This window comes from Sturnus vulgaris, chromosome 27, assembly GCF_052056855.1.
Source record: "Sturnus vulgaris isolate bStuVul1 chromosome 27, bStuVul1.hap1, whole genome shotgun sequence".
Lineage (NCBI taxonomy): Eukaryota > Metazoa > Chordata > Aves > Passeriformes > Sturnidae > Sturnus > Sturnus vulgaris.
Window position 1 is genome coordinate 6,247,142 of NC_142269.1, and position 15,010 is coordinate 6,262,151.

Genomic DNA, 15,010 nt, shown 5'->3' on the forward strand with positions numbered 1-15,010 from the left:
ATAATTCCCCATGCAAATAGGCTTATTTTAACACTGGGTATTTAAATGTGGAGCACAGGATCTCTACAAAACTTTCCTCAGCTGGTATCAGTTGGGAGAGCTGCAGATTCTGTCCTCTTCTATGGAATTAACCACACTGACACAATCTTAGAATTGGACTGGAAACAATTCTGTTCTCCTGTTTTCTTAAGCTGTGTGTTCTGCACAGCAAATGCCAAGGGAAAAGGCAGAGCTTAGTGGGGGCAATGTGGGACCCTGTCATGAAATGAGGGCTTTAGGTGAATGAAACCCTCACGGTCAGAGGTGTCAGCAAAAGCAGCTTTAATACAAATGTACCAAAGCGTGGCACAGTCCAACAGCAACGCTCACTCTGCAGCTCTGATACATGGATGAAACAGGGACAGGAACATCGAATTAGAATTAATTGGGAAAGATTGATGTGGAGACTGGGAGGGAGAAAAGCCTTATTTCCCCTACACAATGTGGTTAACTTGTTTTTTCAAAAGCAGGGGAGGCTTAATCCTTCCTGCTGTGAGTGAGTCACAAATGGTGACCACAGCATCCTGCCTGCAGCTTGTGAGAGGGGCTGAGCTGGGGAAGGTGTGAGCTGGGCTCTGTTAGGTAAGAACCAAGTTGCCATGGAAACTATCACTCCATCAAACCACCCAAAATCACTTCCTGCTGGCCCCTTGCTCCTCTCCCTGAGTGCCAGACAACAGCAGGGCTTCTTCTCTGCTGCTATGAGCATTTTCCTCCCTCATGCCTTCTGCAAGGTCTCTCCTCACTGAAGCTCCTGAATGTGCCAGAGAGACACTTCCCTGCACAGGCTCTGGAAAAGACACATTCGGCCAACAGGAAATCTCCATTATCAAAGCTTTGTTTATGATCCCCGTGGGCTTTAGGACAGCTGGATTTCGGCAATCTCTGTCCCAGGTTCAGAAGAAAAAGTACAGAGGACCCACAGCATTTTAGCCTAGTATAAAACTTTATTTTCATCACTACTACAGGAACCTAAAATGCACATGAGCTATATTTGGCAGAAGAAATACAGGCTTAATAAAGAAATGAAAATGATCATGTTGAATGGCATCACTTCAGGTCCCACACAGCTCTTCTCATCTGCAATACACACTTACGAAATCGATCTAAAACCCAAAGCTGCAAATGGCAACCACTGGGCTTGAATTCCCTCAGCAGCACTACTGCAGTGGCACAGGCAGTAACACAACATGCCTGGGAAAGGAGCTTTTAAAAGGCCACATATCTAGGGTGAGCATTGGAGTTTTGAAAGCTATTGAAGCAGCTTGGACACTTGTGAGCAAATGCCACAAGAGTGGGGAGATGACTTAGCAGGAGGATGAGGATAAATTCACTCTCCTCAGTTCTCAGAGGAGAGCAAACAGCAAAAGCACTTAAAACTGTTCAGTGTAAATCATCTGGCCAGGCAGGAGTGAGCAGTGTTCAATGTCTTCAGGGGAAGGTGCTGCCTCGTGTCCTGGCTGGTCTCTGGCAGCTGCTCTGGCCCTGCTTGTTCCAGCCCCTTGTGCTGCTGATTCACGTTCTTTCCTGCTCTTCTTCGGGTTCCTCTTGCCTTCATTCCCCATGACTGGAAGAGGAAATTAGAGTTAAAACTGCATTTAATGAAATTGGGCCTGGGAGCCCGTGTTTGATAGCTGTGAGCTCCCTTACCTCAGAAAAGAAACAACTTGATACTCATGAGGGTGTTGATGGCGATGCTCTTTGCCAGCAGGACTCTCAAACCCAGCACAGCCATGGACAGCATGTTCACTCTCTGCCCTTCAGCATCTGCTCAGTGACCAGAAAAGAGCAGAGAGATCATGGTCTGCGTTTTGATGTTGTGGTCTTGGCACAAAGTGGGACAATGCACAGGGGATGGTGTCAGGGAAAGGAAGAGCAGCAAAGGAGCAGAGAGAGAGAAGATGGCAACAACAGGGGAGCCCAGGGTCTGTCTCTGCTGCTTTTGGCTTCCTGGGGCTTGTGTGTAACTGCAGGAGTAACCCTGGAACAGCAGCTTGTGTCTGCTGAAGGTGTTGTCTTCTGCCTCCTGTGCCCTGCAGAAAATCCATTTCCATGCCTTTATCCCCCAGCGAGCAATGGAACTTCACAGCCTGTTTGGGGAACTCACCTTGTGCTGAGTGCTTGGGCTCTGTGCTGTTGCAAACCCTCTTACTGGGCCCTTCAGCCACTGGTTCATCAGCCTCTTCTTCTGCAGCATGATAAAGAAAAGACATTTTAAACTCTATCCACGTTTTAGACAGGATTAAGGGAAATGTTCCTGTGACATTTCCTGTAGGAACTTGAGGAAAGCTGGGGCTCAGATGATCAGTCATTATTACCAACAATAACTTGAGCTGAGAATTTTTCCATGCAACAGCAGGAAACAGAAGAATTCCTACATTGTTTTGATTTTACTATTTGAATCACCCTCATGACTGTAAAACTATCCCACAAAGTTTAACAATTCACTTACTTAAAAAACCCTCACAGCACACCTAATCTTTAACTTTTTGCAGGATTAGAAAGGCTGTTCCAGTTTGTGCTGCAGCAGGTTTGCTGCTTCATGGTGAAATATTTAGTCATAAGGGAATTTACATTTTGGACAAATAGATTGTGTCTTCCCTCTTCTCCCCCAAAAAGGTATCTCCAAGTAATTCAAGAGTTGAAACCATTTCTTTCAGATGCTTTGAAACATCTTTCATCTCTCCCTGCTAAAATCCCCAATGTCTTTCTCATTTCTGCTGGCTGCCCAGGGCAATGCTGTGGAGAAGGAGAACACAAAGCCCCACAGGCCACTGTCTCCAGAAATAAGTGACAGCTGTGCCACCAAACTGTACCTGGATGTGTTGTTGTCATGGTGCTGTTGTCGAATTTGGCCGTGCAGGTCAGCTCTGTGTCTTTGGTCACATTGACCACTTTAATTGCATTGTACAACCCCTCTGATGTCAAAATGGATCTGCTCTGTTCATATACGACCTCCTTAGAGGGCATCTCCAAGCTGATGCTCTTTGTCTGAATATTCCTTGCCAAACAAGCTGCTTTCCCAGGGCTGCCACCTTCTTCCAGTTTCTTTGATTTCATCACAATGACTTGAGGGTTGGAAGTATTGGAAATATCTGTAACGAAAAGCATGGTTTGGACAGGATTGATTTAATTGCAGGTTTTCCCAAGTGCTGAATGATCGAAAATTCACATGTACTCCAGCTGTAAATGATTTGTAACATCCTCATTAACTACCTTATATGTCATTGTTTGCCAGTAGAGGTGCAATTAATGATGGATGATTGTTTAAACTCACAGCCAGCTGTCTTACAAGAAAACCATTGGTGTCAATAGAATTGCAGAGGCAGGAAATCATTGTGATACCATGATTTCATTTCTAAACAAAATACCTTTGCCTCTAGATCATATTATTTATGGAGAATCAATGGTTATCACAAAAAACAATATTAGAAAACCAATAACTTAATTCAGATTAACAATTTGCATTAGATTAAAAACATGGAACTGACAGGAATCCTCCAGCAGCCTTCCTTGCCAGAAAGGGCTCAGCTTATGAAAGGCTGTCAGACACATCCCCAAAGATTGACGTGTCTGCTTTGACAGGAGCACCCTGAGGGTCTCTTGGGTAAAGAGAGGTGCTTTAGGATTTTCATTTGGCACGGTGTCTGCCTTGCAGGTGGGACAAGAGATCCCTCAGGTCTAACATTTTCTTCATCCTGTGGTACTGATGGAAGTTTGATCAAGGGGCTCTGACTTTACCCCCTTTCCCCATCAGCCCTATGGCACTGCTGAGGAACTGAGGTGAAAGCCAAATCGTGCTCTGCCACAACTTCATGGGTCGGCTCTCCTGAGCCAACAGGCACAACTACACACTTGTCCACACCTACAGCAACCACACACCCAACAGAAATCAAACATTTCCTTCCCAGGTGTTGTACCACGGCTGCCCAGAGCCTGTCAGTCCTGTGCATTCTGTGTTCTCTGAGAAGACCTTGAAAGGCTTTTCATGTGGTCTCCTCTCCAGGCTTTCCAAACAGCCAGAATACAAACAAGCAGCTTCTCTGCAAGAGCTCCCTGGGCAAGATCATCAGCAAGAAATCATGTACACGGTGCAATTGTAGTTCAGAGAGCAGAAGATTCGTTTATTCTGAGTCTAGTAGACTCACAGGAGTCCCACTAGTTTGCATTTCATGATAACCCAGCCATGAATTCCTACCACTGCTTGCTTCTGGAAGGGATTTGTGTTTTATGTTCTGAACATTTATTTGGACAAAAAGTTGTACTTCTCCTTCTCTTTAGTCTTATAAAGTCACAGGAGGAGTCCTCTATTTTAAAATGTAATGGGCCTGAAATAACATGAAATGTTCTTACAGTACTTTAAAGACCTCTAAAAGCCCAGCAACAATTCCTGAGGGATGCACCTGAATCTTAAGATAACGCAGATCTACACCAAAAACCCTTCTGCCACCCCAACATTCACATTCCATCAAAAACCTCAGGGTGACCTCAACCTTTAATCTGCATCATGGAGTTCCAAATAAAGATAGGAACTGCTAAGGCTTCTTATCATCCCTACTCCACACATTGGTCTTTGCAGAACCCACACACCTTGGCAGCCAATTGTCTTTCATGCCAGGAGCTCAAGGATTTGAGGCACTTGTGAGAATTTAAGCCCAAGGCTCTTTAAACTCCTTCCTCCTCTGTCCCCAGGGTACTGGAATTACTTAGCTGGGGACACTCTCAGTGTGGTGCTGGTGTCAAACCAGAACTTCTCCAAGCAGGCAGTTCCAGATCTGTCTCAAAGCTCCTCAGCACTGTGAGCTCTTCTCTGAGCTCTGCAGTCCTGCCCCGAGTCAGTCAGTGGAAGTCCACTGGAGAATTGGACACTTGACAGGAAATTTGAGCCAGAGTGCTGCCCAAACTGGGAATAAGTTATGCCATGCTAAGTAGTGCCCTGCTGGTGTTTGGGGATCATGGAATAATGGTGCTGTGCAGAGTCAGCCCAGTTGTTCCTGGGAAACCTTTCTGAGCAGATCCAAGCTGAGGATTTGGCTTGAAAGCCTGGCTGGAGTGAGAGTGCACTCACGGGAATATTGCAGATGAAAATCCTTACAGTGAACCCAAACCATTCAATTCCTTTTTCCACCTCCACCCCAATATTAAATGAAGTTTTAGAAATAAAGAAATGTCACTTACTTGGTAGAACTGTGAGAGTCGTTCCTGGTCCAAATATAAGCTTAGCTGTGCTCACAGTGCTAAGACTCATTCCAATAACTCACTCTTTCCTCAAGGTGCTCAAAAGTGCTTTAAAACAGAAGATGAAAAGCCAAATATTAGTCCTAATTATCCATGGCAGCTAGTCCCTCGAGGTAGCTATAATTCCAAAACAGGAAAGAAAACATTTAATTGAATATTTCAATGATTTCAAATAGCTTGGTTGATTATTGAATTTTCAACTTCTCCCTTTCTTCCACCTTTAGAAACTTCATGAGCTCTTTTATATGTAGAAGATAAAAGGCAATACAGAAAGATCATTCTATTTCTCTTCTTCATAATTGCAATCGTCCATCTCCTTTCTTTCCCAAAATATCTCACCCTTTCTCCCTCTTCTTGTTTTTGTACAGGTCTCTGTGCTGCTTGTATCATTGTGGTATACTCCAGTCCAAAACACTGTGATATATTTCATAGCAAAAACTGTCTCTGTTCCACTACACAGAATTTTGAATTATACAGGCAGTCACATGACTTCTTCTGTGGTTTTACACCCAACACACCACCTGAAGAAATCATAAAGCTTGCAAGGGAGCGTGTCAAATAATATCGGAAAGGTTGAGTTGTAAATGAGAACTTGGGGATTACATGACACCTCTGGAAAGTCTGAGAGAGTTAATCTGGATAGAAAGCAGGAAAATAGTCAGTACTTGTTGTGTTATTTCAAACATTTCTTACAATGCAGTCAATTTCCCTAATTCTCTCCCTGTGGGCTTTAGTGGCAGTGTGACAGGTGTACTGGGACGTAGCAGGCTGGCACTGGGGAAGTTGGGAAGAGAGGATTAAAAGCAGAAGAATCAGGAGGATCAGAAAGTGCTCAAGTGACCTTTGAGCTGGGAATTACTCTCAATACCCCATGGTGAAATGCATCCAGGGATCCTCTAGCACGGAGCCAGTTTAGATGCCAGTGTCTCTCTCTGCCTCTGTCTGGCTGTTGCTCAGGGATTCCCCCAGGTCAGCACGGTCAAGGAAATAAATGTAATGTTTGTGAGTTTGTGGCTGCTCCAGCTGCTGCCTGTGCTGCCTCACACAGGGGGTGGTGGCTGTTTGAGTTGGAAAGACAGGTGTCTGCCAAGGAAGGTGAGAACCTCCCTTGGAATGGAAAAATATGATCCCCTTCCCTCTGACTTATTATAATTTTGAAATTAGGGGCTTTCAGGCAAAGAGGCAGGACAAGGAACACCAGTTCTTTAGCAGTATGTGTGTGTATAACAAGGCAAACAAACAACCCCACCGGCAGCGACACCAAACAGAAGCAGAGCCCAGTCCCAGCTGCTCTCGGCTGCAGGCACTTTCCCCTTGGGTGCAGTTCCGGGCACAGCCAGCAGGGGCGCTGCTGGCTCGCGGCCGGGCAGGGCGGGTGCGATGATTGCCCTGCAGGGGGCGCTGTGGCGCCAGCTCGGCCGCCTTTTCACGCTGTTAATGGCGGCTCGGGGGGGGAGGGATGGAGAAGGGGCTCCTTTACAGACCCACGGGATGGGGAAGGGGCTCCCTTTACAGACCCAAGGGATGGAGAAGGGGCTCCTTTACATACCCAAGGGATGGAGAAGGGGCTCCTTTACAGACCTTCAGGAGTAGCCGGTCGCTGTGCCCCTCCCTATGGTGAAATGAGCTGTAACAGGAGCCTGGAGCAGCAGGCTGGAATGGCAAGAGCTGAACATACCCAGGGTGGTAATCAAGGTGTAGCACAAACTCTGCAGCTCTGGCAGGAGCCTCACGGGTGTTGGAGGTTGGATTGCTCCCCTTTTCTTTCTGTGGAATTCCTCCCATTGTTATGCTAAGTAATTGTGGCTACACCTTAAAACCACAGATAATGTTCTCTCGTAGGGGGGTGGGCGGAGCGGGGGGGGAACCGGAAAAGGAAAGGTGGGATGGGGGGTCTGGAGCTGGGCTCTCTCCCTCTCGCTTGGCTCGTGGAGTGGGAAGACAACCTGGGCTCTGCTCTGGCATCTCCCCCTGCCATCCCAGCACTGAGATCCACGCCCTCTGCCTTTGGACATCGCTCTGCTGCTCTCCCAGCTCACCCTACTACCTCCGGACACTCTGCTGAGCACCACGACCGACACCGTGAGGGGGAGTCACTTTCCCATCCCTCTCTCCCCTGGGCCGCGGCCGCCATCACCCAGCCCTCTTCAACTGCGCGGGACCTGCCCTGCCCCCACAGCACCGGTAACAGCACAGGGAGACGGCCTGTGGCCAAAAGGGACTGGAGCCAAGCTAGACTGTTCTGTTCTGTTGTCAATTTTTATAGCTGTTGTTATTTTCTGCCTTGTTAGATACCAGTAAAGAACTGTTATTCTTATCCCCATATCTCCTGCCTGAAGGCATCTGAATTGGACCTAAAATAATTAAAAGGGAGGGGGGTTGCACTCTGCATTGCAGAAAAGGGGCTCTTGCCTTTCCTTAGACCATACCTGTCTTTCAAACCGAGACAACGGGGCTGGACGGACACGGGCTGTAGAGTTAATGTGAAACAGTGGCAGACAACAGCGGGGCTGGGCGGGTGATTGATCCCTTGGAGAGTTCACCAGCCACGGCTGATCCCGAGCTCAGCAAAGGCAGTGGCACGGTGTCCTCCTGGCTACCAGATCCTGGTGCAGCACGTGCTGGCTCTGGGCTCCCAAGTGTCAGAGAAGCAGAGAAGAAAGCTGGCCAGCCCTCGTCACAGCCCGAAGGTAAACAAAAAAATCAGGCAAGAAACACAGGGCAGCAGTGTCTCCAGTCAGTCACCCTTGCCCTGTGGCTCCTGAGGTGAGCACCTCCACCAGAAGGAAGCAGCAGCCCCTGGCCCCAGCCCTCACAGGATCCCTGCTGCCCCTCACCCACTGAGATATTCCTGGAGCCGGGGGAGGCCGTGACCATTCCAGACTAAAACCAGAAACTAAACCAAAAATGGAGAGGGAATTTAAGCCATCCCCAAGAGAGCAATATGGTGTCTTTGGTTGCAATACAGGATTTGACTGGAGGTGTGTATTCTATCACCATCTGTTGAAACCAGGCATGGCACTGATCCTTATTTCTGTGGGAGATATCCTCTGCTAATGGGCCATCTATTAAAACCAGCTGGGTCAGTATTCTTTATCTTTTCCACAACCCATCCTTCCTCCAGGAGATATCTTCTGTTAATGGTCCATTGAGTCCCACTGAATGACTGATTAAATTACATCATCCCACTGGGAGATGCTCCAGCCAGGGGCAGGAGCCAAGCCTTTCCTACCTAGATAAAAAGTGAGATCTGGAACACCAAGGCAGCCCTTTTTGCACTGGATTCCAGAGGAAAACCAGACCTTTCCACATCATCACTGGAACTTTGGAAGAAAACCTCACTCTACTACAGGAGCACTGCTCCACCAGAACAACATCTGTCACTGCAGGAGGATGCAGCCACCATTGCATGGCCCTGCTGCCAACACCTTGACTGAATGACGGGGGGTCAGGTTGGATACTGACTCTGTATTTGGGTTTGTTCGCTGTAATACTGTATTTCTGTTTTAATTTCCCTAAGAAAGAACTGTTATTCCTATTGCCATATCTTTGCCAGAGAGCCCCTTAATTTCAAAATAATTTGGAGGGAGGGGGTTTACATTCTCCATTTTAAAAAGAGGCTCCTGCCTTTCCTGGCAGATGACTGTCTTTCAAACCAAGACATATGGGTAGAAAACATGAGAGAAATAGAAAGAAATTGGCGAGGCCTTCTTTAGACAAATGGGACATTCCTGGGCTCCAGTTCTCATGGGGTGCTGGAAGTGTGTCAAGTGTCTGATGGCAGGACAGCACAGCTGAGCACACACACTCAGGAGTTCACTGCAGTGTGCTGATGCAAACTTGCTGACACAGGTGGCTGCAGAGCTGGACCTCTACTTGCCAGTGAGGAAGAATTGGTGAGGGATGTGAGGTGGTTGGGGCAGCCTTGGCTGCAGTGACCATGCAGTTGGAGCTCAGGATCCAGGGAGAAGAGAGCACTGCAAATCCAGGACTGGAGCCCTGGGCTTCAGGAGAGCAGAATCTGGGCTCTTCAGGGATCTTCTGGGGGGAATCCCATGGCTTATGGCCCTGGACAGAGGAGGGATTTGGGAGAGCTGCTCATTTTCAGACATTAGCTCCTTGAACCTCATGAATGAGGTTTTCTTGACAAAGCTTAAGTCAAGCATTGTGTCCAAAGGCCAAAATGATGAACAAAGGGCTCCTGGATAAACTCATAAAGGGTAAAAGCAAAACAAGCATAAGTGCTTCTTCAGCCCCTGCTCTGATGTCTATAGCTGAGAGATTCCTACTGGGAAGTGCCATTTCTGGTCTCCAGGTCTCCTTCTTCATGCATCTGATTCTGGCCATTGTTGGATCTGAAGTTAAAAGGATCTTTGTTCTTAACAAAAGTCTCCTTTGTCCTCTGAGGCAAACAGAAGAATATAATGCTCTGCTAAAATGGAAACATAGAAATACAGAAGGTTCTTGCCCACTTGTGTTCTACTGGAGCTGGTGATCAAATGTCTGTTTACAACAGCCAAGAATTCAGCGTGAACAGTGAAGAAATTGGTTTTGGAAAAAGACAGTTTGTGTGTGGTGGTTCAGTTGTTTTCAGTCACTGTGCTCCGTAGCTCGCACTGTGCTAGACAGTTCTACAAAAACATCTGGGTTTTTTTCAGTGCCACGTGATGTCTCCTCTTTCATGTCTCTGACGAGCTCCCTTTTGTTTTTCTGTGCCTCTACACTGCTCTACTTCTGAACATCTAACACTGTTCCAGAGGATTCCCGACACTAAAAATGACATTAACATCCTTGCTTGTTTTGGCATAGTGGGCAGTTAATGTTAATCTCTCTAAAATATTCCCAAGACTCTTTGGAAAGGAATATTGTTGTTAGAAGTGTCTCACAGAAAAAGTCTGGTTACTGGTTTCTCTTTCAACACACAGCAAGAGAGTTAAATATGCATATGGTAAATGTAAATGAGACTGATAGTACTGTAGATTTAATCAGCATATACAGCTTGATTAAGAGGATGCCCTGGCAAGAGCAGAGCTCTGAAGATTGCAAAAAGTTTGCATCAAGTCTGGCTGTTGGGAAACAAGATTTTACTAAGCAGAAATGCAGAGTTTGACTGTGTGATGTTTAACTAGATGATTGTAGTAAAATATTAGCAGCCAACCTGTAAATGGTATATAAGCACATGTAGTGCTCAGTAAAAACTGGATTCTGATCACCATTCAGTAGTCCCCGTCTCTCTCTCCATCATCAATACATGGTGGCACTGTGTAACAGTGGTGGGGGGTTTGCACCATTTAATTAGAGGATTGTTTTCATTGATTTTGTTTACTTAGAACTGAAATTAATAAAAACACGATGGAAATGTTTTTTTCTTGTGTTTGGGCTTGGTTGTTTATTAAATTTTATCAGAAAGGATAGAACGTTCAACAGCACTTCTAGCTACTTGCTAGAAGTGAGGAAAAAAGGCAAAAGATGCAACTGCTGCAAGGTTGCTTAAAGCTAAACAGACCAATAGAGAATTAACACCTCTTTTATTTATACTTTTGACCTATTTCTGCTTTTAACCTAAGTTCTCATGACTCTTAGTGTGACATTGACTGACCAACTAGAAACTACGACCTGAAATTGATGAAGAAGAAGGAAGAAGTGAGAAGATGAAAGAGACAACGCCCAAAATCCTAAATATTGTTCCATACCTATTCCTATACTAGAAAAACATAAAATTTAGAACCCATTACAATGTGAAAGCAAACACTTCAATTTCACTGCACCAGAGATTTTAACTTCATCACTCAAATTAAGAAGCCCTCTCCAGGGCCTCAAGTTAAAAGCAGTGTTCTCCAGGGGGTCAGAGCCTGACAGCACAGAAAGCTCAAAACCCGCAGGTTTCTGGGATCCAACAGCACTGCAGGGACATCTCCCTGTCCTTGTCTCAATGCACAAGCCATAATTGCATATTTTCCCCATTTATTCAAGGATGAGCACTGAAAGAGAACCTTGCTGAGCACCTGGAGGACAACCAAAGTCAACTCACCACACCTTCTCAACTCCTCCTTCCTCATCAGGTGCTCTGTAGCAGCCACCCAGAGCAAACTCATCCCTGCTCACCTGGCTTTGCTAAACAGCCTGGCTCCATCCACCACAGCACTCTGGCAGCTACAGCAACACATCTGCATCATCCCATGGCTCTGCAGCCAAGGCACAGAGGAAAAATGAGGCTGTGCTGGACAGGAGCCCAGGCAACGTGCACTAAACCTGCACTTGCCCAAAGAGCCTGGGCAGTTGCCACAACAGATCCTCCTGCACCAGAAATGGTGCCAGCCCTTCTCCCAGCCCTCCCTCCACTGCCTTTTAGTGCCACCAAGCCAGAGGGATGTTTCCTGCACCTGCCATTGCCTGACAAGAGCCCTGGGGACCAGCTGCTAGACAGAAATGCTGTGACATCTGTCTTCTCCATCTGTCAGTTTTTGATCCATTCTGATACAGAGCTGCTCCAGGGTGATTCTTGCTCCACAGTAATACATTGCTGCATCCCCTTGCTTTGCTGCCAGGATTTCCAATGTGAAGCTGTTCTTGGAGCTCTCCACTCTTCCCTTAAAGTGACCTTGGAAATCTTTTCCATAATAATCACCCTCGCTATAAATCCATTCCAGAGTGCCCCGTGGGCCCTGGCGGTACCAGAACATGTCGTAGCTTCCCTTAGAACCTCCCTTCATGCTGCACTGGAAGGTGCCTGGATCTCCCTCTTGCACGGTCAGTTCCCTGGGGTGCTGCTCCAAGGTCACCTGGCCAGTGACTGCTGCAGAGAGCAAGAACAAGCCACAGTCACTCCAAGATTCAGCAAAGCTCAGGGCAATGCTAATGGAGCTTTGGACTGGCACTGGACCGGTGGAAGGACAAAATCCTCCTCTTTGAAGCCAGCTGACACAGAGGGACAGAGCTGGCAGCAGGTGTCAAGGCTCACAAGGAAGGACATTCCACAATTCCCTCCCTCCTTTTCCCTGTCAGACAGGAAGCTTTCTCTGATTTTCCCCAAAGAAGCAGGAAGCATTTGCCCCATGGGGTGACAAATCCCTTTGTTCTTGCCAAGACAGGATGGTGAGGAACCCACTCTGCTGTCCCTGAAAATGCTGTAGATGAGCCCAGCAAAGACAAAGGCGTGTCACAGGCCATGGGGCTGGTGCCCTGCGCTGCCATCCTGCAGCTGGTGTGTGCCAGAGGGGCCGCAGTGGTCCCAGGAGCAGAGTGTCCAGTGCCAGGGCACAGCGCTGGGCCCCAAGATCTGAGTGCAGCAGGGAGGAGCCCTGCGTGTGCCCAGGCTGCAGGGGAGGCAGCTTGGATGGAGGTGACGAGCTCACAGGGGCAGGAGAGGAGCAGGGCTGCTGTCCCCGTGCTCCCCAGGCATGGCTGGGCAGCTGGAGCCGGGGAACAGGTCCGGCTGCAAGCGCTCAGCAGCTCCCCAGAGCCGTGCAGAGCACAGGGCCACGCTCAGCTCCTGGGGCCAGCAGCCCTTGCCTGCACTTACCTACAATGGGCAATAAGCCCACGCACAGGGCACTCCACATGGCCAGCCCCGCTCTGTCTCGCCTCTCTCCACCTTCTCTCTGCCTGCACAACAGCTCTGCCCACACCTGCCCTGCCTGGGCCTCTGGCACTGCTCTCAGGGCCACTCCCTCCTGCTCCCTCCCTCTGTCTGTGACAACACTGAGGGGGAGAGGTGGGGCAGGACGAGCAGAACTTGAAGCTCTCGCTGCCCTCCTGGCTGTCTCTCATTCTGCACGGTGCAAGAACAGACTGTTTGTTGGGCAGGAAATGCTGTGCTGGCTAAAGGGGACGTGTTTCTCAGGGGCCAGCCCTGGCCTTTCTCTCAGATGTCTTGCAGGCTGCTGCTGAGATTTTGGAGCTGACTGGGGAGGCTGTCAGCTTGTCCTTCCCTTGGCCCCTGGCCCTGGCTCTGCCGAGCTGCTGCTCCCACATGGGACACCCCAGGATCGCAGCTCGGCTTGGCCAGGGCACCCCTAAGCCAAAGTGCTCCTCACCCTGCTCCCTGCACTCTGGCCCAGCACCCTACTCCCTCCCCAGTGATGACATTTCTCCAGCTGCCTCCTCCTCTCTAAGGCCTCCTGGACCCCTGCCCATCAGCAAAGGCAACCCAGGACCCTGCAGGGACCAGGCTGCTCAGCAGAGCCAGGACACTGCCTGCCCTGTGTCCTTCCCCTCCTCAGCAGGAACCCAGGGCTCTCCCTGTGACCACAGAATGGGACAGCTCTGAGCCCTGACACTGTCATTGTCCTGACTGCCACCACTCTTCTGGGAGCATTGCCCACCCCACAGACTGTCTGCATCCTTACCCTCCTCCCTCTATCCCTGGGTACTTGGACATGGCACCTTGTGGTGAGGACTATTAGGATAGGAGGGGTAAAAACGACATGGAGAGGGTAGAAAAGCCCACCGAGAATGGGGGCTGGAGGATGGGAAAAGAAGCAGTTGGGTGCATGGCCAGGGAGCATTTGTCTAGTCCAGGAATAAGAGGCCAGGGGCCTCATCCTTCTCTCAGCCTCTTTAGGAAGGGAAGTGGAGAGGGATGTTCTCCCTGGTACACAGTGATAGGTCGTGTGACAGTGGCCCAAAGCTGCACCAGAGGAGGTTTAGGCTGGATATTAGCAAGCATTTCTTTACTGAGAGAGTGGTGAAACATCGACACAGGCACCCTAGGGACGTGGTCAATACCCCAAGCCTGTCTCTGTTTAAGAGATGTTTGGACAGTGTCTTTTGAAATATGCTGCAACTTGTGTTCTGCCCTGAAAGGGGTTCAGCAAGTGGACTAGACAATCATTGCAGCTCCCTTTAAATGGAAAAAGTCCTCTTTTCTCTCTCCCCTGCCTTCCACTCCTCTCCTCTGCAAGCCCCCAGGAGCAGTGAGACCCCATTTCCCTGACCCCAGGCACAGCCCACTCACTGACTCTCCCCTTGCATGGGCTGGGACCCACGTGAACATGCAGGAGGGGAGGAAGCTCATGGAGTTCAGGAACACCCCAAGTGTCTCTCTGGTCCCTCAGGGTGCAGTAATTGAGTGCACTGACCCCAGCTCCAGCCTGCTGATGGTCAGTGTCCCAGAGCTCTGGTCAGCCTGGCAGGAAAACCTCGTGTGGGCAAAAGGGGCTGTGTGGCTGTAGGAGCCTCCATGGCCCTGGCACTGCAGCAGCACTGCAGGGCTTCACCAGGACACTGCTGACACCAGGCCATGTAAATATAGCAGGTTTAGGGGCTGTAAGTGCAACAGAGGGTCCCAGTGTTCCCTGCTGCCACCACCCTGCAGAGCTGGTTGTTTGCCTCTCATCACCTTGAAATGCACCTGAAAGAAAATCAGGCCCTTTGCATCACTGCTTTGCTCTCAGTGGTGCAAGGACATGGCCCCCAAAAGGGTCAAAGGAAGCAGGGAAAGGTGTTGCCAAAGCCCAGGTGCTTTGTGTGTTCCACTTAAGAAGGGGACCAAGGAAGGCAGAGTGGGACTGGAGCCTGGCAGTCACCAGGCTGACTGGATGACAGAAAAACCTGGAACCTCCTGTACAGAATAGAACATTGCAACTGGGGCTCAGGAGAAGGAAAGCCTCAGTGTTGGGAAAGGAGCTCTTGATTGAAGGCCAGGATCACTGGCGCTGCATGGGGATGGCCCCTGAATTCTTAGGAACACTTTGGAACACTTGAACCACTTTGGCATTCACCATCTCCAAAT

The 15,010-nt window shown here is 48.8% G+C and overlaps 1 protein-coding gene and 1 gene segment (V, D, J or C); both read right to left on the minus strand.

Annotated features, from left to right (window-relative positions):
- LOC106864004 (M1-specific T cell receptor alpha chain-like) overlaps nt 1-15,010 on the minus strand; it is a 370,462-nt gene that overhangs the window by 234,291 nt on the left and 121,161 nt on the right. The gene's annotated exons all lie outside the window — the stretch shown is intronic.
- On the minus strand, nt 978-5,728 carry LOC148221100 (T cell receptor delta constant-like). The segment is given in 6 exon segments: nt 978-1,606; nt 1,690-1,806; nt 2,147-2,227; nt 2,856-3,134; nt 5,218-5,325; nt 5,617-5,728. Coding segments are annotated over 4 exon segments (546 nt in total).